At 44.7% G+C, this 26526-nt stretch overlaps 1 protein-coding gene across 1 annotated transcript in view; it reads right to left on the bottom strand.

Moving 5' to 3' along the window:
* Window positions 1–537: 537 nt before the first annotated feature.
* LOC126213101 (serine/threonine-protein phosphatase 6 regulatory ankyrin repeat subunit C-like) overlaps window positions 538–26526 on the bottom strand; it is a 60545-nt gene continuing 34556 nt past the window's right edge. The window contains exons 2-3 of the mRNA XM_049940705.1: window positions 10241–10796; window positions 538–1361 (exon numbers count right to left, since the gene is read on the bottom strand). Coding sequence (XP_049796662.1) covers window positions 881–1361; window positions 10241–10785 — 1026 coding nt within the window. The 5' untranslated portion in view covers window positions 10786–10796 and the 3' untranslated portion in view covers window positions 538–880. The remainder of the gene's footprint in view (window positions 1362–10240; window positions 10797–26526) is intronic.

Raw genomic sequence — 26526 nt, forward strand, 5'->3', positions numbered from 1 at the left:
CTGTAGAATTCCTGCAATTTGTAGTTACAAAGACTGCCAAGTGGGGCAGTGAGGGTGCTGTCAGCAATGGCGCCTGTCTGTCCAGAGTTGCTACAAGCGCTCATCTGACGATAGCTGGATGGAGGAATGCACAGAAGGTTGAAAGAAGGGAAATGTTGAAAGTAGTGACATTTGCCATGGCATCCCATACGTGGGGGTGAAGTTCAACACTATCTGTCAGATCGTATCATGTTTCATGTCAGCGGCGTTACGGCCACATGAAGGTCATGAGATTTTAGATTGTGCTTTGCTTCTCTGTAGTTAAACGTGAACTGCTTTTACAATTCCAGATGACCAGCACATAAGCTAATGTGAATAATGCTACCAGTATGACATTATAATAAAATAAACGAGCTATTCCATTATTGCAGCAGATGCAGAACTAGATACCGTATTATATCAGAGAAACATATTCTTATCTTTTAATCTGGAAAGTTGGCTATGTCCTTTTCTTTTATAAGAATTTACCTTATTTTTATTCTGTTGACAATGGAACTACAGCTGCATTATCACATAGGACCATGAACAATAATCATTCTAACAGTTGTATGATTGTGTTGCATTCTATCAAAGTATAGAATTTCTTGTTTAATCATTTGTCTGTCAAGTCTGAATGTGGCAGGCACCTTGCATGAATGGCTGCTTAACTCCATTTGCCTCGCACACCACAGAATACAAAGTTTATGATAATGGCACCACTGTACGTGAGTCCTACTTAAAGGTGAGTACAAATGATGGACTCTAGAATTCCCATTCGCTTTCTGTATTTAGAACAATATCACAAACAGGTGTAGAGAGTCATTTCAGCATCATTACACAGATGTTTGTTGCACTGAATCCTTCACGATAGCATCTCCACGAGCTGCTGCTTGCCGTTCTGCCTGGCGATGGCGCAGGGTTCGTGCCCGTGTGCGTCCCTGGCCTCAGTGTCAGCCCCTGCATCGAGCAGCACAGCCGCCACCTTTGTGTGGCCGCATCTTGCTGCACAGTGCAGCGGCGTCCACCCATACTTATCCCTGGCATCGGGGTCAGCAGAGGAGTCCAGCAATCGCCGTGTCACAGCCACGTGATCCCGGTATGCAGCCCAGTGCAGCGGCGTGTTGTGCCTGCTGTCCCTCACATCCACCTCTGCTCCACCTTCCACCAGACACGTTACTGCCTCCAGGTGTCCCCTCTCAGCTGCCCAGTGCAGAGCGGTCCACATGTCCTCGTCCCTCGCCCCCACTTTCGCCCCTGTCGCGAGAAGCACCCTGAGCTCCTCCACCGCCCCCTCCTTAGCTGCCTGGATCAGTCCTCGGCTACTCTCCTTTCCAGGAAGGCTCCTGCACAAAACATAAAAATTCTCACACCTTCCTGAAAACACACATTTAATAAAGAAAACATACAACCAAAAATGTATACATATGTCGAACAACGACCCTACTATATTCCCCTTCTATGATACGAAACTCGTATATTAAGGTATAGTGGTTCCGTCTTCAACAATCATCCATTAAAAGTTTCTTTATGCAACCTCTCAAGATTTTCATCTGTAAAATTCCGAGACGCTGATTCCTGTAACTCACTTTCTTTCAACTTGGTGTGCTGTTTCTTAGCAGTCATTATATCCGCTAAAATAGATGCTTCAGGCAGCTTATACTAGTTCTCTGTGAAACTATCAAAGATTACACACAAAACAATTTACATTTACATGTTAAAGACTTTCCTGACATTAAAGCAAAATCTTTCAAACCTCTTATTGGTAAATTTGGTGATCTTATCAGCAAATCTAGCCAGCTTCTGTTTCACATAAAAGAAATTCATCGAAACATTTTACATGTAACAATGGCATGTAATCTACTACTTCTCCATTGTGTGTGTGTGTGTGTGTGTGTGTGTGTGTGTGTGTGTGTGTGCGCGCGCGCGCGCGCGCGCGCGCGCGCGCGCGCGCGCAACTGAAGCCTCTAACAGTGTACAGTCTTCTACATGAACATATTTGAAAAAACAGGGAAACACCGACACACACACACAAAGTGTCACTTGTATCTGACAAGTTCACTACAGTCATCCTAGAAAAGAATACATACTGTAAAATACGTGTGGCATGTGCCGGTAACTAAAATGTGGCAACTTCTGGACAAACAAAGCAAATAAATGATATGTACTTTTCTTATTCTGCCAAGAGATTTATTACAACTTATCAACATAATATTCATCTTCCATATGCCCAGATCCATTCTGTTAAAATATCAGATGTGCACTAAAATGGCAATACGACTGTTCCAAATTAAAATAAATCCATGAAATGGAATGAAAAATTAATGAACTCTTACATACATCATGTACTCTCGATGAATAAGCTTTTTGAAAATTTATGTAACATTCCATAACCTGTCCTATTGAATAATGAGGTAGACAATGTGAATCATGAACAAGTCTACAATATTTAACAGCCTGCAAATCGTGTTGACCCCCATAGTGCTTCACTAGGTCCACCAATGGTTGTGGTGGTGGTGGTGGTGGTGGTGCTCCACTGCCTACCTCTGTTGTGTCCACTGGTTTACAGGTTCCAACAGTGACATTTACTACATAGTGGCAATGTTGCTACTTCATTTTAGAACACAGAGTGCACAGAGATACCAAAATCAAGTTAAAGCATCATGGGGCTGTGTATGAATAGACCCTGTCGTTTGGAATCTGAGGCTATGGTAAAGAGCAACTAAGTCACTTTATCTATGTCTACATGTATACCATAAAATGACATATCATGAGTAAGGGCAAAACGACTCATTTTTGCCTGATCAACTGACGTAATAAAACCAGTTAAAATATTTACAAATACATTGCAATAGCATTACTAATACCATAAAAGAGTTGGATCCCAATTCCTACCAAATTTTTTCAGTTTGTTAAAATATTTGTCCGAAAGACTACATGCCCATCATGGGATAAATAAGCCATGGAAAGGGCCATCAATATAGTAAAGAAGAATGAAATTGGCTGATTGAGAGCAGCCAGACAATTTGGTGTATCACAGGTGACTTTCAGAAGGCATGCCACAAACGAAGGGTCAGAGGTTTCGTCTACATTTGATGAGGGGTTTATGCAGGATATAGTGTCCCAAAGGAACTAGCTTACTAAGCTGCAGAACAAAATAGTATCTCTCACAAATTTAATAAGGAGAAGAAAATTACTGGCAGGACTGACTGAAAGGATTTATGACACACAATCCTGATTTATCTTTAAGGGAGCTGGAAGCTGCTACTTTGGCTCATGCAGTGGTATTTAATAGAGCTCAGGTTAACAGATTTTACATGGTATATACATGTCCTCAATAAAGAAGGAATTTCGCCAGCATGAATTTATCTGTACTTTCATGTGTGGACATGAGTCAAAAATTTTTTGCAATGACTGGAGAAACAAATGGGCGTACTTACAATTGTTGAAAGGGGGTTGCACATTACAACATTAGCGTGCATGAATTCTGCTGCTAACTTTATACCTCCAGCTTTACTCTACCCCAGAAAAAACCGAAAGAGCAATTAACTGATGGAGTACCTATAAGAACTCTAGAAATAGGGCCAGAAAGTGGATGAATGGCTGGAGAAATTTTTCTAGTTTCATTAAGGTAAGCAAAGAGAATAAAGTGTTTATCACTGATGACGATAGCTGGAATCTCAAACATGTTCAAGTGCTGAAATGTGCCAATGAAAATGGAGCTTCTCTATTTTGCCTACTATCCCACTGTAATTGCCAACTTCAGCCAATACACGTTTGCGTTTTTGGGCCCATGAAGACCCATTATAATGAAGGTTTCAAACCTCCAAGAAACACACCCAACGTCACTCAGTGCCGAATGCGTTAGCTCTTTGCCACTGCATAAGGTACAGAAGCATGTGTGGTTAATACTAAGAGTGGATTTCCTAAGGTTGCTTGACTCACTCCAGGTCACACTGTTGCTGCCCTCTCGTTCACCTGCATCACTTAGCTAGCTGTAATGTCCACACGCAAAAAGGGAGGCTAAGTCAAGGGAAAGTGAAAGTACCACTCAAGCAGGGCTGGGCTTCAGTTCCTAGTCAGCAGAATCTGCCCTCTTTTGCGTAAGGCTAACTATGTAGGGCCTGTGGGTGCCCAGGCACCATTCTACCTCGCCGCCATCACTGAGTACCTAGCAGCTGAGTGCTTGAGCTGGATGGAATCGTAGCCTGCAACAATAAGACATACGTCACCCTGCACCACTTGGACCTGCAATCTGCAACAATAAGATGCACAACAAGCTGCCCTCTGGCATCACCACAGAGGCTTTTGTGCTGCCCAACATCCAAGCCATCCTGTTGCCAAAGGAGAGTGAGAAGAAGGCATAAACGGCGGCCGCCTCTCTGGCTCATGGGACACACAGTGCTGCAGTGCTGCATGCTCCCTGTATGCAATGGGCTCGGCCGGCAGCTTGGACGAAAACAGTCTTCGCCTGTACATGGTGACCAAAATTCACATCCACCTAGGCGCGACAACGAATATTCCAATTTTCCTGCACGTTCACATGTTTTACAGAATATTTCACCATCTGAAGAGGAATGCCGGCCCGAGTGGCCGTGCGGTTCTAGGCGCTACAGTCTGGAGCCGTGTGACCGCTACGGTCGCAGGTTCGAATACTGCCTCGGGCATGGACGTGTGTGATGTCCTTAGGTTAGTTAGGTTTAAGTAGTTCTAAGTTCTAGGTGACTGATGACCATAGATGTTAAGTCCCATAGTACTCAGAGCCATTTGAACCATTTTTTTGAAGAGGAATACTTCCACAAACAGCTTTCAGACTTGTAAAAGATAGCTCTAGATGACTCAAGGCACCATTTGATGAAGTATTTCCAGTTAGTGCTGCAGTACAATGCTCATTAAAGACATGTAAAATAACTCTGGTTTCTTCTGGCTTTCTGAGCAGCTGTACCAACAACAAGCTTCTAGAAGAGAAAGTGCACCAGTGAAAATTAACTGAGGATTGACATATGTCGACAACCTTGCAAAAGAATATAGTTAAGCAGGGTGGAAGCCTATAACTCAGTTCTCAGTGCAGATGAAGATGACTGTGTTTGTATGTAGTGCACTATCTTCTCCCATTCAAGACCAGGGGAATCGTGCATTAAATATACTAGATGTAAGGTATGGGCTCACAGTATGCTGATATCACAGGTACAGTTATGAATTTTGTGAGAAATCTTTTAAGACCTTAGAAACATATGCATGGATATGTATTAAACCTTCAAGACGTTTTGGCTTAGGGTGTTAACTATTTCTGAAAATTGTGCACTTTCATTTTGTTCCTATTGTAAGTATAAAATGGCACATGGGCATAGTTTCTTGTCTTAATTTTTTCTTAATATTGTAGTTTCATGTTTAATGATTTCTAATCATTTTTGTGTATGTCCTGGATTTTGAAGTGTTTACATAATAAAAAAGATTAAATTTTTTGAATAAAAACAAAACATTAAAATAGTATGTCATTTCTGGAACTGTTCCCTACAACATTACAGGTCACTAAGGAACCAATGAAAACGGAAGTTCTGGAAAGAAAGCAAAATGGTTGCTGGAAAAGTGTGAGCATTCAAGATCAAGAGTTAGAAAGGAATTCCGTTGTTAATAGCAGAGCAGAGCAAGGATAGAAACAGTATAGTGAAGACCTCTATGAGTGAAAGGAACTATCATATGACATGACACAAGAAAAAATGGTCATCAAATAACAAAACATAGGGGACTCAGTATTAGAACTTAAGAAAAGCTTTGGAATACTTGCACACAAACAAGACAATCTGGTTGGATAATATTACTTTAGAATTTCTATGACATTTGGTGAAAGTGACACCCATATGACTGTTCAAGTTGGTTGCACAACCTATGACAAGGGACATACAAGCAGACCTTCAGAAAAAAATGTCATGCAGATACTATAGAAGCAGGCAAAGGCCAGTAAGTGAAGACTTCCACACAATCAGCTTGGCAACTCATGCATCTAAATTTATGACGAGAACAACATACAGTAGAATGGTAAGGAAAATTTAAGATCTATTATATAGTCTGATAAGTTTGGATTTAGGAAAGATAAAGGCCTCAGAGAGGCACTTGCACTTGGTAATGGAAGCAATATTTACCAAAAATAAAGGAATGTTCATTGGATTAGTCTATCTTTAGGAAGCTTTGGCAGTGTAAAATGGTGCAACTCGTAGAAAATCCTGAAAAATAGTTTAATAAATAGGGGAAATGCAGGTAATATATAGTTATATACAATAATCGACAGGGAAAAATAGGAATGGAAGAAAGAGGAACTAATTCAAAATATGCTAGAAATGGTTCACCCTAATCGTTTAAAACTAAAATCGAGGTATCACTGCTGCAACTTAAGAGAATCAGGAATAGAATTAAAATTCAGAATGAAAGGATTCGCTGATGGTGTTGTTATCATTAGCAAAAGTGAGAAAGAATTACCAGAGCAGTTGAATGGAATGAACAGTCTAATGAATATAGCATTAGGATTTACAATCAAAAGAAAGATGAATGTATTGGGTAGTAGTAGAAATAACATTGATAACAAAGTTATGAAAATTAAGGACCACACTAGCAACAAACATAGACATGAGGGACAATGAAAGTTGCTCCAGCAGGGTAATACGACATTCCTCAGAAAACAAGATTACAAATACCAAACACAGACCTTCATCTGTAGAAGAAGTATCTGAGAATGTACATCTGGAGCTGAGTAGTGAATGAAAATGAATCGTGGGCTGTGAGAAAAGCAAGAAAAGAGAATACCACATTCAGAATGGGAGGCTATAGAAAGATGTGAACTGATAAAGGAACTGTGGAAGTTCTCCACAAAACAGGTGAGGATACTCATATGTGGGAAAATGACAAGAAGAAGGGACTGGGTAACGGTATGTGAAGACATCAGGGAATAACAGCCATGGTACTACAGGGAGCCGTATTGTTACTCTCATGTGAAGAAACTCAGTTCGTCCCCCCACCCCCATATCTCCCATAAACGTAGGTGGTGCTATCAGCACTAAATTTCTTGGAACAGCCAGAAAAGTAATCTATAACAGGTAGAGTTTCTGCTCTATATGTGTGTCAATGCTGGGACAGTCTGTTATGCAAAACTGCAGCGGCGCGACCAAGGTGCTCCATATCTTGAGGCAGAAGAGGCCTTTTCCACTTTCTTCTGATTTGACTCTTTAAGATCGTGTTTATTGTTACCAGTAGATATTTAATTCAGAATTCGAGGAAACTTTCCCCTCTCTCATTCTTTCCAATAATCTTATATTGTCTCTTAACTATGTCTTTTTACCTTCCCCTATTACAGCAACCCAATGATTATTAGATGTTTCTCTCCTTTTACATACAGAGATACCTATTCACTATTGTTGTATACTCTCTTCCTGTCACTTGATTTTCTGGGAGTGACAATGGCTTCCAAAACTGAATTATTGTTGCTATTGTTTTCCTAATTATGACGCAAATAAATCACTGAACTCTTCAAAACTCCTGGGTTGCTATTCAACATTGACCTTTTCCTCAACTTCCTCATCCTGTTGATATCGTCACATTCCTCTAACAGGCCATCCTTCTTTCCATTTCAATTCGCTGATCACGTTAAATCTAGATTCAGACATCATATTTTCTTTTCCATATTTCCCAGCCTTCCTACAACTCCCCCCTTTCCCCCTCACCACTCCAATCGAGGATCTTTGGGACTACCTCGAGTGTGCTGTTCATGCCGTGGATTCTAAACTGAGAAGCCTAGTGCAGCTGGTCTGTCTGTACCTTCCAGAAACTCATTGACTCTCTTCCCACATACGTTATGCTGCCAAAGGAGCTTATTCAGGCCTTTGACAGGTTGTCACATTAATGCGATTACATAGTATATTCATGGGTGATGTGTTTCGAAAACAGCTTCTTTAAAGAAAATGTAGTGCAATTTTAATATATTTCGTGTTTAAAACATGAATTTTCATGTCATGCTAACCAAACAAGAGAGAATCAGGCTGAATAATTAACAATAGGGGCTAGAAGTTAATTATCAATGATCTAGGAAGTGCAGCCAATTTAACCAAAAGAGAAAATTTCTAGTAAGTAAACATCACAAAGTATTGCATAAATATTTAAGCCTAGCCAAAAATTTTATTAGCTATCAGAAATTCAGGGGAATATATAACTAAGTGGTGTGGAACAAATGGAAGTTAAATATCAGTGACTCTTCAATGTTCTGGTTATCGGAGAGGGTACAGCAGCAGCAATGGGTAGGGTAGAGAAGGTCATCAGCAGCACCCTAACTGAAGGAAATCCTGTGGTAGTTACTGGAGAGTTTTGTGAAGATACAGAAAACTTGAAAGACAGGCAGACAAATATGACGCCTTTTCATCAAGGATGCAAGCAAAGCATGTTGACCACTAAACCCCTTCTGTGGGAGTGAGTGTTGCATGTGCCCTGCATGATGGCTGAACAGAGAGAAACAATATGGGGACACTCCACACTGTATGGGAGCACCCAGAGCTGCTGTTAGGCCTGGGTTCTTATCCTTTGAGCTGGTCACAGGTTGCATGCATAATGATCAACCTCACATGGGTGCACAGACGCTCACTCCACCTTCTTTTCTGCGAATCTTCTATACAAGCCATTAATGAGAAACTGTTTCATCTGCTGTGCCTTAAATGTAGTTAAAAAGTTTTCCTGTACCGTCTAAAGACAATAAAGGATTGTGCTGAGAAAATTATTTTCAGATTGTAAACACCGAGTTGGGAATAGCAATTGCTCTGACTATCTACTTTAGACGAACTGATTTCCTCAGGTCTATATTAGCTACACCATCAATCGAAAACTGTAAATATATTGTTGCTCAACATGATCTGTGCTGCAGTAGGCTACTTTGTACCAGGTGCTGGTTATGAGTGACACACTTAGTCCTCATCTTTTCTTGTGTTTACGCAGCGTGACACTATTGCTAGGTATTTTACTGCAAGTAGCAGTTGCAGAAGACACACTAAACCGCTTTAAACTCTACTTTATGCAAACAGGATTTTAGTGACCTGCACAGTGCACAGAATGAGTGCTGAGGCACAGCTCGTTTTGGCCCCAAACTAGACACATCACTGCTTCGGCTTATGTGCTGAGCAACACATCTTTGTGCCCACAGCAAAATGACTGATGCTGTAATCAAAGGGTTTGTACCTTTGTTGAGATACCTGATGGAGAAAGCCATAGGGCAACGTTTTGTACACATGCAATTTAACGGTGACAACAAATAAGGAGGGACTGTTTAAAGGTCAAAATTTTTTAAGGTGTGAAAACTTGGGCTATTTCATGACATCTGCTGGTAAACACTGTTAAATTTAGAGATATGTCTGAATGTGACAAAACTGCCTATTGGCTTCTGTCTCTGGTTCTTTGGCCGATGTTCGTGTGATGATTTTACTGATGTTACGGCAGCATGAGTGGCTGGCATTGTCAAAGTTTCACCCTCCATTGCCGGTGATGAACTGGAGCCGAGCTCACAGCCACAGACCATATGTACCTGTTGCACCAATGTCTGAGGGCTTTTCCGCGGTCATTTCCGGTGCAGTTGTACTCTTGCTACGTGCGACGGTCGTTCGCTGCATTACAGGAATCCAGGATCCGTTTACCTTAAGGATTTCCGCTTTCTTGTTGGAGCCATTCACGTGTTTTTATATTTCTACAGCTTCTCTGAATAAGCGGCTGATTTTTCAAGCTGGCCCAACCCGCAATGTCTCTTATGTTCTTTCATCCTAGTAATGATTGATCATCCAGTCATCCCGTCTGCGGCAGCGAGGTGGGCTCCAGTTCACCACTGGCAGTGGAGGGTGAAGCTTTGACAATGTCAGCCACTCGTGCTGGCGAAACGTCAGTAAAATCATCAGACGAACATCGGCCAAAGAACCCGAGATAGAAGCCAGTAGGCCGTTTGTCAAAAAGTGGCGACGAAAGCCTTAACAATTCTCTTTGAATCTGCCAGGCAACAAAAGTATTCTGAGGTAGCAGCAAATGGCTGTTGCAGGCATCAATGAAGCTGCATTTTACAGGACAGAGACATGTATACAAACTCAGTGGCAAACATTATAGCCTTGAACACACACAGACACACACACACACACACAGACACACACACACACACACACACAGATATAGGGACAGAGTGCAGGTGACCATCTTGTCTCGCACTTACCTGGTTTCTGTCAGTGGCCCACCGAGCAACTGACTCACTTTGACCACCTCATCAGGGTGGTTGAGGACCGCATCAGCCCAACCCGCTGTGGCAAACACCAGCGAGTTGGCTTTTATGAAGGCGACAGCGACCTCTGCGAGGCTGGGACAGGAGTACCTCACTGCCAGCACCGCCGTGCGCGCCGCGTTCTCTGCTGACAGCTGACTGGCCAGCTGCTCCTCACACTGGACCTTCAGCCCCCACACGCCGTACCTGTCTGCAGCTGCCAGCAGCTGTGGGGCCATGCGGGGCATCTCGGGAGCATGGAGGGAGTTCATGTAGGCCAGCAGCTGGTGCAGCACCGGGCCCTCGACGTCCGGGACGGTGACCACACTGCTGCTGGCCTCCGGCGTGTCCTGGCAGAGCATGGCGGCGAACACGGGGCTCCTGCCTGCCAGGACGGCCCTGTGCGCCACCAGCCGCGTGTCCCCGGCCACCAGAGTCACCGTGGCCCCTTCCCCAGCATCCGTAGCAGCAGGCTCTTGCACCTCCTTGGCGGCTGCCATTGTGAATGTTTCTGAAACAAGGCATCACCGAACAGCCATTTGCCCTTACACAGCACCGTAAATTCATGTATTAGGCATAGGTGATCTGTGCTCAGCAGCAGCGGGTAAATATCGCCCATTACATGTCAATCACAACTGCATGACATCCTTCCGTAGCCACAGGTGATAGCCACGTGTCTTCAACAATACAATATCAAACACCTGTATTTCCCACAAGAAGTCGACAGAAAGGGGTGAAGACACTATTTCTGTAATTTCTAGTCGCAGTACAGTGTTACAAAACAATGAAGGTTTTAAATATGGATATCAGGAGCAATACAAACAAGGCCTGGCGAATCTATAGCTCATAATCACTCCCGGTATTTAGGAAACTACTAGTAATTACCTTTCCTGTTCCACTCCCAAGTAGAGCGACAGTGAAACAAGTACTAAAATGTAGACTTTCACGGGCGGAAATATCATGTAAATTATAATTATCCAGGCTGTTATGACGTGGTCGGTTGATGAATTCTGTGTCAATTCCCAACGCTTCGTCTCCGACTGCGGGAGACATCTTCAAGCGGGTCAGTAGCTTGATGGAAGGTCCAACACACCCAGTACAGTCAGTAGCGAGCCAGTGGGTGTGTTGGAGCTTCCATCGAGCTACAGACCCCCTTGAAGATATCTCCCGCAGTCGGAGACGAAACGTTGGGAATTGACACAGAATTCATCAATCGAACACGGCATAACAGCCCGGATAATTATAATGGACAGTGAAACAAGTGTCTATATGCCTCCTTATGAGTCCTAATTCCTAGGATCTTATCTTTGGGTCCTTACGCGAAATGTACGTTGGTAGCAGCAGAATCGTTCTGCTGTCAGCTGCCAAAGCCAATTCTCTACGTATTCTCAATGGTGTTCCTTGAAAGAACATCAGCTTCCCCCCAGGGATTGACATTTGAGCTTCCACAGCAGCTCTGTAACATTTTCTTCAAACCTATTGCTACCAAATGTTAGAAGCCTGCCTCAATTTCTTTGATGCCCTTCCTTCAATCCGACCCAGTGACGATCAACACTCACGCAGTACCCAAGAACGAGTCGCATTACTGTTCCATAGACATCTACTTTACAGGTTATTTACACATCCCTATTTACGTGCTCGTTCTATTTCATATTGCTTTGCAGCGTTACTCCAGGATATTTAATCGACGTGACTGTCAAGCAGCACACTTCTAATGCTGTAGTGGAGCATTACTGGATAGTTTTTCCTACTCATCTGCCATAGCTCAGATATTTCTACGTTTAAAGGTAGCTTTCATTCATTATACAAACAAGAAATTTCGTCTAAGTCACTTGTACATTGCTAGGTCACTCAAAAACACCACCTTTCTGTACCTCAGCATCATCAGCAAATAGCTGCAGATTGCTGCCAACCCTGTCTGCCAGCTCATTTATGTATATGGAGGATCACAGGGATCCCCTCACACCACCCTACCGATACCCATGTCATTGATGAACGCTCTTCATCAAGAACAGCATATTAGATTATATTATTGAAGAAGTCTTTCAGCCACTCACATATCTGGGAACCTTTTCTGTTGCTATCTCCATTAACAGGCTGCAGTGCGACAGTTGCAGATACTTTCCGGAAATCTAGGAGTATGGACTACCTTTTGCCCTTCAACCAGAGTTCGCAGTACAATCATGTCAAATGACATGGCGAGATTCACAAATGCAATTATTTCTGAATTTGTGCTGATTTGCACACAGAGGCTCTTAAATAAAGTAAATTTATTTTCTTTGAAATGATAACATGTTCAAGGATTCTACAGCAGACGAATGTTGAGAACATTGATCTGTAATTTTGCAGATTCGTTTTTTTATTCTGGTTATATGGATACACTTTTTTCCAGTCGCTTGGAATTTTGTGCTAGACAAGAGATTCGCGACAAATGAAAGCTAAATTAGGGGCCTATGCCGTATATCGGGTGTCTCCAAACATTTTAGCCTAACGGCCACACTGGCTGTTCTGCTAAATCCCAAGAGCAAGACCTGGCTACAGCCTCTAAGTTTTCCTGAGGCCTGATACAAGTATTGCTCTGCTCACCTCGGTACAATTCAGTTTTTGTGACGCTTATCACTGTCGTCATTCTTTACGAGCTGACAGTGGCACTGCAGTTGCCATTACGCTATGAACAGCTATTATTGCTTGAAATCTGGGAGGGAAGAAAATGTGTAAGATTCTGTGAGTAATCACACTGAAGTCGGAAACGAAATATCAAGCAAAAATAGGAAACATTAACGGAAAGGCAGAAAAGCTGTTAAAAGTGTTAAAAACAATATAGCAGGTGGCCTTGGCTGGCTGACTGCAGTAATAAAAATGGATGAGCCAGCCACTGCCACACACTAAAATACCCAGCCTAAGAGCAAAAGGCAAGAGAAACACAAATGCTGAAAAGATGAATACCAAGTCGAATAGACAGCACCAGACGGGGCGGGGATGAGTTAAAATGCAGGTAGCGTGAAGGGATGGAAGACAAGGCCACATGCCAACCCTTAAACTGAATGTTAAAATCCTCCTCTCGAATAAAACTTTAAGCTAGATCGGCTGTTCAGGCACTGTCACCTAACACTGCAGGCAGTGCGCCAGGAAGGTTAAAGGTCCGTCTCAGGGCGGCTAAATCTGGACAGTCCAATAAGATGTCAGACACTCAAGTGTGAACCACAGCGAAACTTTGGTGGGTCCTCGCAACGTAGGTGACCGTGAACCAGCGAAGTATGTCCGATGAGGAGCCAGCAAAGGACGATGTAGTCCTTGTGAAAAGCTCGCATGGAGGACTACCACACATTCGTCGTCTCCTTTACCATTCGTAGCTTATTCAGCAAAGTCAGGGAGCAGCATTCTGTATACCAGAGCTCAAAAACTTTGCGGCATAATACTGAACCGAACAACAGATTCCGGTAGGCCGATCTCCAGACTTTACAAGTAGTCTATCTGGCTAGACTTTCAGCAAATTCATTTCCCAGGATTCCGACGTGACCCGGGGTCCATAGAAAGACTGATCGTCCACGTTGTTTGAGGATGTAAACAGACTCTTGGATGACCATTAGCAAAGGATGGCGATGATAGCACTGGTGGAGAGCTTGTGAGGTGCTCAAGGTGCTCAAGGGGTCGCTACAAATGAAGAAGGACTTCTGATGCAGGGACAGATATGCTCAAGGGCGCGAGAGAAGGCTACCAGCACTGCAGTGGAAACACTGCGGCCGTCTTGCAAGGAGCGCTGTTCAGTATGTCGTGCATAAGCGTAAACGAACCCAACATGACCATCAACCTTCGAGCCATCCGTGTATACCACCACTGAAATTGGTACACTTCAAGAGAAACAGGCGACAGAGAGCCGCGGGGTGAACCGAGACTTTTGGGACTAGTGAGAGATCTAGAGGAAGCTGCAGCCGAGGTACAGACCTTGGAGGTGTACGTGAGTGGGCCTGGAACGGAGGTGGTAGAGGAGAAGACGAATTCAGAGAGAAGGCACCGGACACCCAATTTCTGTTCACCTATGGGAAGCATCCAGGTCATTTCATTGCCACGTTGATAGCCGATGCACGTGCTGCGCTTTACACATTGTTACAACTACTTCTGACAGTGTTAAATGTATGGCGGTGACGTCTTCCGAGGAGTACAAAGGTGCAGTAGTATAGCACCATGTTGTATTCAACATGTGCCACCCGAAAAGCAAAATGTAATGGACTATTGTGTTGTGTGACTGCTGTTTCTTAGTGAAGATACAGTCAGTTTAGCACTGAGTAGTTTAATTTAAATTGCCTTAACGCTAAATTCAATGCAATTGCTTACTCAGAACCCAATTTTTGCATCAGCTCCGCAAACGGTTGATTCGCAATGTAGCGATTTTTATGAAGATGATTGCTGGAATTTAATTCTTCCACTCACACAGTTTGACCAGCTGCAGAAGTTTGCTCATGTCGTTCCCTTCCGCTATGTTGACGTGTGAAGAAAAATGCTGCTAAATGAAACAGACAAAAATATTTACAGATGTAAATTAAGTGATGAGCAGCATTTGAAGTCCTGCTGATGATTTCCACTAGTAAACTTGATTCACAACCATAGACAACTGTGAGTGGTGGTGGTGATGGTGGTGGTTTGGTTTGTAGGGCGCTCAACATCCATCTTTTTCACATTCCAGTCTCCCCATTTTTCTGAATGATGATGAAATGGTGAGGAGAACACGAACACCCAGTCTCTGGGCAGAAAAAATTCCGCCGATCTAGCCGGTAATCGAACGTGAGACCCTGTGATAGACAGGTTCCAATACTAACCAGTAGACCACGAGCTGTGGACAATTGTAAGTGGGATGTTACAATTACATAAATTTTATTAATCATAATTACAATGCTTAATTTCATTATGTTTATTGAATTACGTTACTTAGGCACAGTAAAGTTTCAGGAAGTGTCATAATTAATTACAATTAAAGTGTTCATTTACACGATAAATATGTCAGTAGTTAATTTGTAGTTTAATTGGTGGCAGAATAAAAGTAACTGATTATTGCACGATTAAGTTTCATCGTAACTTCGCTTAATGAGCATGATGCATTTCTAAATCTCACTCAATTAACCCTCTTTAAGTGCAACAGTTTTTCGTAGGAATCCATGCAGAATAGGTCAATACGTTCCACTCCGATAATATAGGTACCCAAAACGACATAATACAGTAATATAATTTATTTGTAGTACAGTATATCGTGTTTCAGAAGAATGATGTCTCAAGATATTTGTTAATGACTGTGGCTGAAAACTTGTCGACAAAGGGAAATAGCATGTTCATACTTCGCATAGCTACTGTCTTATTGTTATCTTAAATTAATTCGTGTCAGTTAACGATCAAAAATCCTTGCCCTTGCATCGTAGCAGAAGCAGTCCCAATCTTTGGCGCGAGGCGTATCGCGACCGGTACTTCTGGCTGAGCGAAAACAGGCGGCACCGTCGGAGCTTCCATCCACTTCACAGAGCGCGGTGGTCTGCAGGTACGGCTGCCATCCGCCCCGATACGTCAGGACCGTCACTGGTACGGACCTCCCCCTCCCGACACCCCCGACAAGAGGAAATTATGTCCCCATTTTGCAAAATACTCTTAACGAGCTTGGCTGACGTACTGACGCAACACCATCTCTTAGCGCAACACATAAATGCAGCCTCAATTCCTCTCTATGTCAACAAGTTTATGTTGATAATATCATCTCACAGATGGCGTTGCATGTTGCGTATCCTCTGTTTCCGATGAAAGCACCTTCTGGATGCAGCACTGTCATTCGAGAAAATACCAGAAATCTCCAGTAGTACGGGGCTGCAACTATACAAGCAGCGCCACACGGAAAAATCGGCCAGTTCCCATTTGCAATCTGATAAGACGGCTCTTCCTAAACGTAATACGAACAACGTGTGCAAGTTGGTAATGTATAGTCACGTGTACGGTGACGAAAGTGTTGTCGACTTTTTACCGCCTAATTAGCTCATCACAGCTAAAAAATGTCTGTTAAAAGTGTGTCACTTTTCGAATGATTACACAAAAAAGCGGTCTTTTGTCAAGAAAGGACGTGCAGATCAGGCAGAGAGCTTCGTTGCTGTTTCATCTCAGTAACTCACGGAGGAAACCCAGACGTGAGGCATCCACCTTTCTACGAAGAATCTTACCAATAGATTCGCGGTAGCATCGACATCAAAGCACGTGGCTACATTTATGATGTAAGATGATACTGAGGAAGAATTACTCGTTGCTGCTGCGGAACTAACAGCGGCTTGCGAAGTTGTTACGCTTCGTCAGTCCTTCAGTTCTCTTGACTGTGACGTAAAAGTGAATGCCTCAATGTATCCCGACTACAAAGTCACAGCAAAGCAGTCTACTGCCACAACCAAAGCTATAGCGATTGTTAAAAATATTATCGCACCACACTCCGTGTATGACCGCACCGACGCATCGAACCAGGAGGCCGAAAAGGTGTTTCCTTTAGTTGACCACTACTTAGCTGAAACTGACGGAATCCAAAAGAAGCTGTTCAAGTTTGAGTCACGTAATAACGAAACATCGGAGACAATTGCAAAGTTTTCTTTAGACCCTTTAAGACAACAGCAAATTCCATCAGATAAATTAATCGCTTTAGTGGAGGCAATACCAATAACTTCGGAAACCTTCATCGACGCGCTCAGCGGAATGTGTTTCACCAAATTAAGGAGCGACTAGGAAACAATGTAGAGGGAACTGGATGGCCTGCCCGTATTCTCCACAGTACTACTATCAAGCGCTGCTGCAATCTTAACTCTAGACATTGAAACAACCGTCGTGAAAATACGTAATTGTGTTTCAATACACTCTGGGAGGACAAGTTGAGAAAGTTCTGCTTATACGTTGATGTAAATCATGAAACTCTTCTATCTCATTGAAAAGCAAGATGGCTCTTGTTAATGCCCGCAGTTGAGAGAATTCGTAACCTTTGGACAATTTTTTGACGCCAAAGAGGCCACTTGAAATAATTTGACTTTTTCAGTAATCCCATGCGCGAAATTTATTTCACGTTACTACAGTCAAACTTGGCTCTGTTTGAAAAATATATTTGAAAACGAGAAGAGTAAAGTCTCGATAATTGAAGTAAGAAATATATTAATTTACACTTAAAGGTGTCTAAATGGTATACGTCGGACCCGCCTGCGGCCACTATCAGTGATTGCAGACCGAGCGCCGCCACACGGCAGGTCTAGAGAGACTTACTAGCACTCGCCCCAGTGGTACAACCGACTTTGCTAGCGATGGTTCACTGTCAAATTACGCTCTCATTTGCCGAGTCGATAGTTAGCCTAGCCTTCAGCTACGTCATTTGCTACGACCTAGCAAGGCACCATTATCCTTTGCTATTTATCTTGTGATGCATGTACCGTCAAGACCGATGTTCACCAATTATGGATTAAAGTTACGTATTCCAGCAGCAACGTACATTATTGGCTATATTAATTACCTTGTCCTGTTCCAGACCTCACGCCAGCCTGCGTGAGCGTAACGCGTGCTTTTCGGCTACCAATCATAGTGGCTTGGCTGTCTTGCCAAGTCACAACAGTTTGGCGCCGAGGATTGGCGTCGAGCCAATTCGCGTTTGTACTAATACTACCGCTCCTGCCCTGATTTACTTGTGTCATGGCTTCGCCACAATCTGCAGATGTACTGTCCGAATTTTATCGCTTACAGAACCAGCGGACGCAGGCCTTATTGGATGCCCTTGGACAGCTCGTCCAGTGTCAACGTGCAATGCAAAACGATGCGGCAGCCGCCGCTCCACCGTTCACGCAGCCACAACGCGCCGTTTCACCACCTTTTCGTCCTTTTGATGCGGCACTGGAAACCTGGACGGAGTGGTCACGCCAATTTGGATTCCATCTCGCCGTCTACAAAATTCAAGGTAACGAGCGGCAGGCTTTCTTCTTATCGTGTGTAGGGATGCAAATGTACCGTGTGATAGTGAAATTATTTCCCCGACGTGACGTAGCAACACTGTCCTACGACGAAATTTTATCTGCATTAAGATGCATATTTCAAAGAATCAGTCAATGTAGTTGAGAAAAGGTATGCCTTCTTTCGTACAAAACGTACGGCCGGTCAGACTAATCAGGAGTGGGTTGCAACCTTGTAAGGCCTTACTAGGGATTGTGATTTTGAGTGTGAATGTGGACTCCCTTATTCAGATACTATGGTGCGTGATACAATTGCACAGAACGTTTCTGATGTTCGTATAAGGGAACAGATTTTGAAACTAGTCAATCCCTCCCTTCAACAAGTGATGGACATATTGGATCGGCAGGACACACTTGACTTTGCTCAGGAATCATTTGCAACTTCGCCACCCGTGTGTCAGGTTAACCGGCCCGCCGGGCCAGCTGCACGGAACAGTAAACAGTCCTCGCGCCCGGCCGCGCCAATGCCGCCTGCCTCTCAGCCACGTGTCCCGCGCCAGAATGCAAATGCAGTGAAATGATGCCTGCGGTATGCTACTAGACATTCGTGTGAGAATTGCCCGTCACGCCAGGCTATTTGCCTTTTCTGTAATACAAAAGGACATGTTCAAAGTGTTTGCCAGAAAAAGCTCAGAACGGACACTCACAATCATTCCAGGCCCTTTGCTTCGCGCTGGAATCGGAATCGAACCAAGGATACTCAGGCTCACGTCACTTCGCCCATGGACGTTCATGTAGTTCACTCCACTCTGCCCAGTGCCACTCTCTCTAACAGTGACTGTGTTCGTCCCACAAATTGAGTGCGTAGACATCGCCGGAAATCCCGTCAAGTCGCAAGTGCTTCTGTACCAGTGTCTGTTCACGTTGAATGAGACAGTCGCTCTTGTCGTCAGCAGGACAATAAACTTTTTGTAGATTTGGACATTCATGGCAACGTGATACCATTCCAGCTCGATACCGGAGCTTCAGTTTCACTACTCAATCACGACACGTACAAACAGCTGGGCACACCTCCGATGCATGCCGCAAATGTTAAGCTAACTAGTTATTCCGGACAGGCTATCCCTGTGTTAGGACAGTGCAGCCTTCTTGCAACATACAAGGGACAAACAAAACTTGTGTCATTTTACGTCCTTTGTTCTTCTTCTGCAGTGAACTTCTTTGGTTTCGATTTATTTCAGTTGTTTAACTTGTCTATAGTCAATCAGGTCCTATCAGTGAACCAGACTGTGCCTTCAGCCAGTGTTTCTCGTCTATGTGAAAAATTTGCAGACATTTTTGCACCAGGCCTTGGTTGCGCTACGAACTATAAAGCACATTTGGAACTGAAAGTCAACACGCAACCGAAATTTTTCAGAGCGCGCAATGTTCCCCACGCATTGCGTGATGAGGTTGCTAGAACATTACACGATTTGGAATCTCAAGGTATAATAGAACGTGTGCAGGCTTCTCTCTGGGCTTCACCCTTAGTAATTTTGCAAAAACCTTCCGGAAAATTGAGACTTTGCGTGGACTTCAAGGCAACAGTGAATCGACAACTAGTGACTGCAACTTTTCCTTTACCCCGCCCAGAAGATCGTTTTGACAAACTCTGCCCGGGTAAATATTTTTCGAAGTTGGACCTAGCAGATGCGTACTTGCAAATACCGGTGGACGAAGAATCCCAGCGCGTTTTGGTGGTTAACAAGTATCTTGGTTTGTACCGATTCAAACGACTGCCATTTGGGTGTGCATCTGCCCCTGCATTGTTTCAGCAATATCTACAAACTGTTTGTGCGTCGGTCCCTACTGCAGCAAACTATCTGGACGATATTGTGATCTCCGGCAAGACGGAAGAAGAACATTTAGCCAATCTCAGAACATTATTTCAGGTCTTGCGACAAAATGGTCTTCGCTTGCGGAAGGACAAATGTGTGTTTTTTGCTCGTGATTTGCCATATCTGCGACATGTACTCAATGCCCAAGGCATCCATCCCAGTCCAGAGCACTTCTGTGCCATACAAGACTTGCCTTCGCCGCAGAATTTGAAGCAGATACAGAGTGTGCCGGGAAAAATAAATTACTACCATAAATATGTGCGCCACGCCTCTTCCATTTCAGCTCTGCTTCATTGCTTACGCCGTAAAGGTGTTCCGTTCGTCTGGACGACGGAATGCGAACGCGCCTTTCGCCAGTTGAAATCGGCGTTGCTTTCCAATACTTGCCTTACGCCATTCGATCCCCAGAAACCCCTTTTTCATCCGAATAAGCCTGTACCTCAACGTACAGTGCAGAAATTCATTCGCTGGTCTATTTTCCTCTCGCAGTACCGCTACGATATCTTGTATCGGTCTACTGCTAAGCACGGCAACGCCGATGCGTTGTCCCGTTTGCCTGTTGCTGAGGATAGAGCATTTGATTCCTCCGAACTTGCTTGCTTGTTCATTGATTCGGAAACCGATGACGTGGTCGAATCGTTTCCGATTGATTTTCGTCGTGTAGCTACAGCCACAGCTGCCGACCCTGTCCTGCGTTTTGTTGCTACGCAGTGGCCCTTGTCAAAGTCACGGATCGAGGATCTGTTGGTTCGCCGATTTTTTTGCTCACAAGGAGAGACTTTTTGTACAACGTGATGTTTTGCTGTTGCGTTCTGATAATGATCAGTCCAGGGTCGTGGTCCCACGTTTGTTACAGTGCTCTGTCTTAAAGCTTCTCCACCGAGGACATTGGGGTATAGGGAGAACGAAACAACTTGCTCATCAGCACTGTACTTGGTTCGGAATCGATGCTGCGATTACACAAATGTGCTCTTCTTGCATGGCGTGTGCCGAACAACAATCAGCACCACCACAGAAATTCTTTGCATGGCCAAAAGCCATTACCCCTTGGCAACGCTTACACATCGATTTTGCTGGTCCATTCTGGAATGCTCGGTGGTTGGTTGTGGTCGATTCATTCAGTAATTTTCCTTTTGTTGTCCGGATGTCTTCCACGACGTCTTCTGCCACCATCCAAGGGTTGTCCGCTATCTTTTGCATTGAAGGTCTACCACAGACTATTGTTTCCGACAATGGCCACCAATTCATGTCCGCAGAATTTCAGTCATTCTGCAAGGCCAATGGTATTCAACATCTGACGTCCGCGCCGTTTTCGCCACAGTCAAACGGTGCCGCTGAACGACTGGTCAGGACTTTCAAGTCCCAGACGTAGAAGTTGAAAAAGTCGCATGCTCGGGAGGACACGTTATTACTCTTTTTGTCCTCGTATCGCTCTCAGCCCCGAGATGGTCGCTCGCCAGCTGAGCTGCTTCACGGTCGCCCTCATCGAACCTTGATGTCTTTGCTACATCCGCCACATCTGGTTCCTGTACAGCGGCAACCAACTGGTTTGCTCCAGGCGACGTTGTATACTATCGCAACTATCGCGGTTCACGGTGTTGGCTCGCAGGGCGCATTCTTCGCTGCCTCGGCCGCGCAATGTATCTGGTTTTGGGGGCCTCTGCTGAGGTGCGTCAGCATCTCAATCAGCTGCGCCTCTGTCGTCGCAAGGGATCTGCCGCTCCCCGTCTGCTTTTAGCGACGGTGCCGTCCGGTCAGCGCCCTGGGGACCCATCTACTGGCTCGCCTCAGCGCCAGGTGTTACCCACGCTGCCTTCCATTTTGCCCCATGGCGACACGCCGCCGCCGCTGCCGCCGCCTGTTCTCCCGCCTGCAGTGGACGTGTCGTTGCAACCGCCGGGCGCCTCCCTGGGTATGCATCGCCGATCGCTTCCCGTGACCAGTTGTCCTCCGCCATGGAACTCTTGCCCGCTCCGGACCATATGTTGTCTTCGCCCGTCGGGTGCTCCAGCCCGATGGAGGTCGACCCTTCGGCCCCTCCTGATTATCTACGGGCACATACACCGCATGTTGGCGTGCACCCTGGACTAGGTTTTCAGGTGTTTCCTAGCTCCCCTCGGACCGAATGGCCGGGTGCGGGTGGCACAGCCTCGCCTGTGGTGAGGCTCCCCACCTCATCGCATACGTCAACATGGGGTCCTCCCCACAGCGGGCGGAAGCCTTATAACACCACCGTACGCCGATTTGCGGGGGAGGAATGTGGTGTCACCACCAGACACCACACTTGCTAGGTGGTAGCCTTTAAATCGGCCGCAGTCCGCTAGTATACGTCGGACCCGTGTGTCGCCACTGTCAGTGATTGCGGACCGAGCGCCGCCACACGGCAGGTCTAGAGAGATTTCCTAGCACTCGCCCCAGTTGTACAGCCGACTTTGCTAGAAATGGTTCACTGTCAAATTACGCTCTTATTTGTCGAGACGATAGTTAGCCAAGCCTTCAGCTACGTCATTTGCTACAACCTAGCAAGACGCCATTATCATTTGCTATTTATTTTGTGATGCATGTACCGTCAGACCGATGTTCACCAATTATGGATTAAAGTTAAGTATTCCAGCAGCAACGTACATTATTGGCTATATTAATTACCTTATCCTGTTCCAGACCTCACGCCAGCCTGCGTGAGCTTAATGCGTGCTTTTCGGCTACCAATCATAGTGGCTTGGCTGTCTTGCCAAGTCACTACACATGCTTTCTTCGAAACTCAGTGAAGCATGTGCCGAGAAAGGCTAAGTTAAATGTTGTGTTAATGCAAACACGTCACCACCTATTACATCTGAACCTTCTAGCAGGACGAGAGTTCTGGACCCTACACAATTTGATTTCTAATTTCAGTTCTGGCGACATTGCTTCACTCACTACCATATTTTTCCTTCGTCACTGCAGCACTGACTATTTAGGGGAAACATAACCTATTCTGGTAGCATTCTGTGATAAGATTAAGGGTTTTCCATTAGTTTCCTCCTGCAAGATCAGTGAGCAACGAGCTGACGTCTTTTCTTTATTCACTCACGGACCCAAACACCTTTCTTATTTCTTTCCTTTTGCAGTGATTTCACGCAAAGAGGCATTAATTAACTACTTCACCGCTGGTGCAGTTGTCAAAACTTTCAGTTTAGACACGACTACGGCACTCACAAAACTATGAAACTTATGTGAACACATGTTGCTGATCATGTTTGGTTTGTGGGTCGCTCAATTGCGTGGTTATCGGCGCCCATACAAATTGCCAATCTTTACTCAGTCCGATCTCGCCATTTTCATAAATGATCATGAAATGATGAGGACGATACAAACACCCGGCCCCGAGCGGAGAAAATTCCCAACCCAGCCGGTAATCGATCCTAGGACCCCGCAATGCAGAGGTAGCAACGCTAGCCGCTAGAACATGAGCTAAAGATGTGAACACCGGTGTCGCCGTGTGTTCTGTCATGTATTACGAAATCGCAGCGCAATGCCGTAGTGTAAACTAGCCTTAATGGAACAACAGCCACACAGACACTAGTAGTTAGCGAATCACAAAACCAGATAAATGCGTTCCGTACAGCGGGCCTCTTGGACATTGCAGCAGAGTCCAGCTGCCCGCCTTACCTCTCTCTCGGGTTTTCCAGCGGACGTCACTGTGCTCCTGGCTGCCTTCTGAGCTGGGCGAGCGGCGCACACAGCTGAGAGCCGCAGCGGCAGCCGGCGCTGACGTCACGGGGCGGCGTTGCCAGCTCGCCCTCCAGCAGCAGGCCGACGGTCGGGACCGCACTGCGCGGCAGAGAGGCGGGGTGCTGTGCGGCGCGGTGCGGCTGCACTTCGGCCGGACTGTGTGGACGTCGCCAGCTGAGGATCGAGTCTGACGACAGATGAGAATCTGTTCCATCTTCTGGACTCAGTTGTACTGTGTAAACGCTATACCTGGATCCACCGGAGCAGGTTCAGGTGTCATCTAAGCTAGGACGTAACACACTTTGCAACACGGCTCAAGTCGCCTATCGAGACGATTATTGCGCTGCCATGCACTGCCATGTGGGATTAGCCAAGCGGTCTGATGCGCTACAGCTATGGATTGTGCAGCTGGTCCCGGCGGAGTTTCGAGTCCTCCCTCGGACATGAGTGTGTGTGTTTGTCCTTAGGATAATTTGGGTTAAGTAGTGTGTAAGCTTAGGGACTTATGACCTTAGCAGTTAAGTCCCATAAGATTTCACACGTGTTTGAACATTTGATTATTGCGCTGCGACCGCATATACAGGAAGTTTCAAAAATAATATTCGTATTTCGATTGCATATATTTATTAAACTTTAAGACATACGAATATGAATCATTACACACATATTTACGAACCTCTCAAGTTCAGATTACAGATGTTCAATATGTCCTCCATCAGTGACACGAACATTATCACATCGATACTCAAATTCGTTCCATACTCTGGCATGTCATTTATCACTGGTGTTATGGCGGTATGCATCCGGTTCTTCAACTCTTCCAGGTTCTGTGGGAATGTTAGACCATAAACGTTGTCTCTAACGAAACCTCACAGGAAAAAGTCAGAGGATATCAAACCCAGTGACTGTGGAGCCCAGGTGACACATGCTAACTCGCCAGGTCCTTGACTACCAATCCAACGGTTCGGTACAGTTTCATTCAGATACTCGCGCAATTGGCAACTCCAGTGAGGGGCTGCCCCGTCTTGTTGAAAAATAAAGTTGTCTTCGTGCAGCCTCGAAAACAAGCAGTTTTGTAAAATGGCTAGATACTGCTGACCGTTAACTGTGTTTCCATCAAAGAAGAATGGGCCGCACGAACAGATGATCGGGATATCGCACAAAACACATTGACTTTGGGTGAACCTCGTACATGTTCAATGGTTGCTTATAGGTTCTGTAGGCCCCAAATTCGAACGTTGTGTTTGTTTACCTGTCCACTAACATGAAAAGTCGCTTCTTCACTTAACACAATGCGTTATGCGAAAGTGTTATAATTGTCAATAGCATAAAGAATCTCGTTTACAAAATGCCACACTTTTGCGTTTGTCGTCGCGACGCAGAGCTTGTAACGGCTGTAACTTGTACGGCGACATAACCAACCGACGTCTCAAAACACGCCAAGTTGTTGTTGTAGGCAGTTGTAACTCCCGACTGGCACGACGAGTTGATTTTGAATGACTAGATTGCAAAGTAGTATGAATTCGTGCAACATTTTCTTCATGAACATGACGGTGGGCAGGACTCTTTCCTTTACATACAAATCCTGTATCTAGAAACTGTCGATGCCATCTGCGAATGTTCCGCCCATTCGGATGGATCAATTTGGTACCTCAGGCTGAAACGCCTTTTGCCGGCCGGTGTGGCCGTGCGGTTAAAGGCGCTTCAGTCTGGAACCGCGTGACTGCTCCGGTCGCAGGTTCGAATCCTGCCTCAGGCATGGATGTGTGTGATGTCCTTAGGTTAGTTAGGTTTAAGTAGTTCTAAGTTCTAGGGGACTGATGACCACAGGTGTTAAGTCCCATAGTGCTCAGAGCCATTTGAACAATTTTTTTGAAACGTCTTTTCACTGTAATCACGGAACTGCACTCGAGAACACAAAATGATTTCTTCTGCGGAGTAGCAATTTTAAACACATGTCGGTTACCAAGCAAAACAGAAGACAACTGACATCTAGCGGCTATTAACATAAACTACACTCTGTATTCCTTGCTCCAATAGCCAAGCCGAGGCGCAGCGATCGATTGTTTGCACAAAATTATACTTTGTAATATGTATATTCTTTTTGAAACACCCTGTATTCATCGTACATCTTACATACACAGTATTTATTATTGAAGATGTCGAGATATAACCGTGGAGACAAGCAAACGGAAAAAGATCATCAAACTTTTCCTAAATACAAGCAAGGTTTACTGCTGTAAATTGTGTTAAACCAGTACAAAGATACAACTGGAAAGAAACGAAAACTCAGATTAAACCCATTGCGGCCAACAAGGTAAAGGCATGGAGAGAAGTTGCTGTTGACTTTAATTCTCGTAACATCGCGGCAAATGGTGACTCGAAGAGCCTGAAAATGTGTTACCAAAAAGCTAAGAAAAGGATCAACAAAGCATTTGCACGTGACGAGGTCTAATTATGTATGTGATACGTAAACTGGAGCAAAAATAATGGCTGAACTCTTCAAGGCTGAAATGTGTAGAAGAGGAGACAGTAATTTCCTAAGGCTGTAATGGAAAGTGGAGCTCCTGAAGCCACAATTTTTTTGTGCACTGATCTGCAAGTTTTTTGCAACCAAATTTGCTATTTAGAAGATATTTTATAACCCCATTCGTTATGTTCTTGTTCTGATACAGATTTGGATAACACAGGCTGCCGTTCATTCACATTATCA

This window comes from Schistocerca nitens, chromosome 11, assembly GCF_023898315.1.
Source record: "Schistocerca nitens isolate TAMUIC-IGC-003100 chromosome 11, iqSchNite1.1, whole genome shotgun sequence".
In the NCBI taxonomy this organism is placed as follows: domain Eukaryota; kingdom Metazoa; phylum Arthropoda; class Insecta; order Orthoptera; family Acrididae; genus Schistocerca; species Schistocerca nitens.